Source organism: Mandrillus leucophaeus, unplaced genomic scaffold (assembly GCF_000951045.1).
Source record: "Mandrillus leucophaeus isolate KB7577 unplaced genomic scaffold, Mleu.le_1.0 Scaffold126, whole genome shotgun sequence".
Lineage (NCBI taxonomy): Eukaryota > Metazoa > Chordata > Mammalia > Primates > Cercopithecidae > Mandrillus > Mandrillus leucophaeus.
The window spans coordinates 3,659,966-3,665,319 of NW_012100987.1; the positions used below are offsets into that span (position 1 = coordinate 3,659,966).

General features: G+C 32.1%; 1 protein-coding gene across 1 annotated transcript in view; it reads right to left on the reverse strand.

Annotated features, from left to right (window-relative positions):
* PIBF1 (progesterone immunomodulatory binding factor 1) overlaps positions 1-5,354 on the reverse strand; it is a 287,209-nt gene that overhangs the window by 136,614 nt on the left and 145,241 nt on the right. The window contains exon 11 of the mRNA XM_011972020.1: positions 634-799. Coding sequence (XP_011827410.1) covers positions 634-799 — 166 coding nt within the window. The remainder of the gene's footprint in view (positions 1-633; positions 800-5,354) is intronic.

Here is a 5,354-nt window from a genome sequence, read left to right on the forward strand (position 1 = left end):
TGAAATGTGACCTTTACCATGTATAAATTCTTAAATTTATGTAAATATGTTTTGGGGCTTTGCATTTTATAACATTTGTGAACTAATTTTGTGTGCAGCTTAATTATTCTTGCCTCAGAACACACTTTAAAATGTGATATACATTTCCATTATTTCTTTTTAAAAAGTACTTTTAAAAATACTGACTATTCTGTATTTGTTTTTCTTTCCAGTTGTACTATAGAATTATTTTCAGTTAAAAAATATGCTGGCGTCTGATTAGATAGAAACATATCATATTATTTGATGAAAACTGAAAAAAATGTATACTTCATTCCCTTCCAGAAACATGGTGTTTCATTTCACATGTCAGTGAAGTTCTATAGTTTTCTTCATATAGATTCTGCACTGTTCTTATTAAAAATATTCCAAGTCATTATATATTTTTGGTTGCTATTGTGAATGAGATTTTTCTTATTTTTGTTTCCTAACAATTCCATTCCTTTTCAGTATACATCTTTCTGAAATACATATTTCCTTTTTTTTTTGCAGGACAGTGCCACATCCTATAGGAGAAACAAAGCTCAATATAAATCTTGCACTTAGGGACTTTACATGCCATGCTAATGTGGAAAGAAAAGCTCGTACATGTACCTCCAATTTTTTCTGATATTTTTCACATTCCAATTGACACTGTGTAAGATTTCTTGCCGTTTCCTCTTGTAGAAGTTGAACACGCTCACTTTCAAAAGATTTTAATTTACTTTGATGGAGAAATTCTGTTACTTTGCTTTCTGTACTAAGTTGTAGTTCTCTGTACCTGAAAGAAGCAGAATGGTTATGACACTCTAAAGAAAGCAGTCTCAATGATTTATATACTCATAAACCTTACTTCTACATTTTCTACTCCCCTATATTTGTGCAGTTAATAATTTATATTTATTCAGCAAAGCTTTTATAAAGAATTTAGGTAGGTGTATGTATGAAAATATGTAATTCCAGTGAACATATCAATTAACTTTTACCATTCTACCCTCATTTTCATTCCTTCTACCCCAAAATAATTATTTCCTATTATTTTGTAAATGGCAAGAACAAATTTCAGTTACATTGCTTGGAATGATTTAATTTCTATACTTTTCATAGGCCTTCTTAAGTCTATGGCATTGTTTCCCAGCTTGCTATTTCATCCTAAATCTAAATAATGTCAGATGGAGAAGAAAGCAATGAAATATGCACATTAAACTACAAATTCTTGAAACATTTGCAAAATAAACTTAGTAAATATACATATATTTTGATATTACAAGAAAAAAATGTACAAACTGTGAAGATAAATATAGGCCTACAAGTAGGCTATTACAACTCAGATAAGGAACATTCTCCTCATTCCATAGGTATAACTAATAATAAAAACATTTCCACTTAACATATAAATCACCACATACTATAAATTTGAAAATGCTTAAGGTTGATTGTGTTCTAACAGAAAAGTAAAATACAGATACACTATATCTTTTCAGGGAGCTATTATGAACCCAGTATAATGCTAGGTATGTTATTAAAATTCATTTATTCAAATATTTATTGAGCTAGTCAGTATGCTAGGTAATGTGTATATATTGGTAGATAAAATATTGCTTTTAAAAATAACTTACAGTTTTCTGGGGAGAACAGGCAAATAAACATGAAAATTCAATGGAGTATAGTAAGTGCTTCAATAGGGTAATCTCTAGGATCAATGGGAACATATATGAAGGAGACCTAACTTGGTTTGTGTGAAGGGTGTGTGTGTGTGTGTGTGTGTGTGTAAGGCAGGAGGAGGTAAGGGGTGGGAAGCATTCTAGGGAGAAGAAATGTGAGTTACGTGCAGGGCAGTGAAGCAGAGAGCATAGTCACTTCACAGTGATAGTCTTTCTGCTATTACATAATATTCATAACTGACATTTCTGAGGTAAGATAAACTTTAAAATGCTTTTTAAAGGCTATTTCACCCCTGTCAGTGAGTCAAAATACCATTCAAAATATAATCAGAGAAGATAGGCATTAGATACACACCATGGGCTACTTCAACTCTCAGATGGGTGTAAGTTCCATACAATGCACATTTCACATTAATATACAGTAAAGCTTTAAAGTGAATGTCAGTTTTTGTGATTAACTTTTTTGGAAAATCCTGGTATTAATTATATAAAACTTTTTACAATTTTATTAAAAAATACCTTTTTATATAGAAAAACAAATACTGATAAATTATTTACTGAGACATAATTCATATATCATAAAATTCACTCTTTTAACATACACAATTCTGTGGTTTTTAGCTTATTTACAAAGTTGCACACCATTATCTAATTAAAAACATTTTAACTACCCTAAAAAATCCCCATGTTCATTAGTCACTCCCTATTCTCCTCCTCATCCAGGCCTGGCAACCACTGATCTACTTTTTGTCTCTAAAAGTTTGCTTACTCTGAACATTTCATATAAATGGAATCATATAATATGTGGCCTTCTGGTGTTTTCAAGGTTCATTCATGTTGTAGCATGAATCAACATTTCATTCCTTTTTATAACCGAATAACATTCAATTGTATAACTATATCACATTTTACTTATCCATCATCAGTTGATGGACATTTGGGTTGTTTCTGATTTTGGGCTACGATGAATAATGGTACCATGAACATTTATGTACAAGTTTTTGTGTAAACATGAATTCATTTCTCTTGGTTATATACCTAGGAACAGAATTGCTATGTCATATGTCACTCTATTTTTAACTTTTTGAGAAACTGCCCAACTTTTTTCCAACATGGTTGCACCATTTTACATTCCTGTCAGCAATAACAAGGATGCCAATTTCTCCACATTCTCAACCACACTGATCTTTGTCTGCCTTTTGATTATGCATCCTAGAGTGTGTGAAGTGGTAAAAAAAATACCTTTTACTAAAAAAATTTATTAATTCAACATTTTATGACATAAAAATGTCCCTGTACTCTTTGAGGCAAGTTGTTTTATAAATATAGATGTATTAAATGTGTGAAATCAATACCTTCTTTGTATGTGAGACTAGGACATACATAGACCATATTATGAAATAAATTCTGGAAAAGTAATTTAGAATGTGATTATCTTTAAATCATCTTTAAGATAATTTATCCTAAAAAGATTAAACTGCAATTTTTGCCTTTTTATGGATTCAGGATGTTGTTGCTTCGGATATCAATGCCAACTCCAAATAGGTAATTAAAGACTTAGCTTTTAGCATCACCGGTTTCTATTCATTACATGGCACCTGAAAGTTACTTTCAGCACTAATATTATTTCCTTATATTGAAAAGCTAAACAGTAAACAGTATTTAGACATTTAGAATATAGAAAATTTAACAGAAGTTAAACAAACCATCTAGGTGGTAACAAGAATTATCTCCTAAAAATTTGAATATAGTAAGTTTCATAAATTGAAGTTTCGTAAAATGAAATGGTAATTCTAACGGACTAGTCTATTCCCATGTTGTTTACGTAAGTGAAAGGATCTGCCTCATATTATTAAGTCTGTGTAATTATTTTGTTAAACTGAACTCTGAAAACGTTGAACAAACATAGCTACAAAAGTAGCTCCAACAGTGAGGAACTGATGATGCCCAGGAGCTAGTTTCAGGTAACTCCCACTTAACTTGTTTTGCTAATATAACCCATCACATTTTACTTTGTTGACTCAGACTTCTCATCTCATACTCTCAATCTGAACATCTTATTTGAGGTAAGTCAGTATTATTCATACATTAACAACTTCATGTTTGATATTCTAATTTATTAGCATAGTAACCTTAAGAGGTCATATTTTCCACACAGAATCTCCACCTATTCTCACAACCATCTCATCCCCAGGCCCAAAATTTGGCTTCATTTGTCTCTATGCTACATTTGTAACTGGGTTTTTAGTTTTCATAAGACCCAACCATATATCACATACTACTTTAAAAAAACAGAAAGGGCTAGAACTAATGGTTTGCTCTGAAGGAATATTCACTGCAACAGCACTTCTGGGGTTGGAAGTACAGGGAGAAAAAGTGTTAAAAGGTGAAAATCAGCTATTACACAGTGAGTTACAAAGAAAGTAATTAAACTCCCAGTAGCAGGACATGTTCTGTGATGCTGAGAAATAACCACAGGACAGACATCAATGTGACACTGGAGTCTCACAAATAGGAAAATGTATTTGTTAATAAAAATACTAGATAAAACATCAGATAACAGGTTTTCATAACAAAATTTACATTGGCAGTCTTTACATGCAGACCCTACAGGGGAAGTTTTACTTGTTAGACTTGATGTATTGAGCCACGCATGTATATGGTTTATTCCCAACTCTTATTAACAAAGTCAATATTGAGTAAAAGTAATACAGTGAAAGACCCATATTTAACCCATTTTAACTGCTTATTTAAGCTCACTTTTTTATTTCAATGAGAAACAACTGATTTTTGAATTCTGTACACAAAATGTTCATGGCTTGTACTACCTTAAAAATTCTGAACCCAGTTATCAAATCTTGTTCGGTAAACAGGCATTCTAAGGCAGAATACCTAAAAAGTAGTAAAACTCAGTGGTGAGGTTCATGTAATGACCAGGGCCAGAATATGGTACTTGCATTAAGAAATTTAACAACCGGTCCAGGTTGGAAGTAAGACAGTGCAGTAGTTGAGGCAAAGCATTTACCTGTATGTGGCAGGACAACTGTGTACAGATAAAGAGTATGGGAAGTAAGACCCTGCCCCAAGGCAGACTGGCAAAAGAAGTTAAGCAAAGTCACAAGATTTCCAGTACCAGTAAAGGTTCACGGAAAGATTTTTAGTATTCAGTTATTAGGCAAATTAGTAACAAAGCGCTGAAAGATACTTTCAACTTTATGTTGAAATATGGAGAGATGGGTCAATAAAGAGAGAATATTGTAGCTTAGAAGAATACACAGAAGTAGGTAGTCAGAGATAGACTGATAAGTTTTTTGTGTGAGCAGGAAAATTTAGTTTTAAATTCCACAAGTAAGTGGGGCAGAGATTGATAAACTTTCTACACTTGAAAGAACTGTGAAACAAAGATGGGCCTGAATCTCCAGATAGATTCAGTCTTTGGTAGATTCAGGTGTAAGAAATTGGAGTTGACAAGGACAGAAGCTGACGTGTCTAGTCAACTGAGAATTCAGTCTTGCTCATAAGGATAAGCTGTTTATATTTTCATAAATTTTCTTCTCTGTACAAGTAAATATTTTCAAATTTATTTTCAATTCTATAAATAATTTATCAAATCCACTGTGAGGCTAAAAACTCCAAACATTACAAATAAAGATTACAGACTTCTTCTTCTTC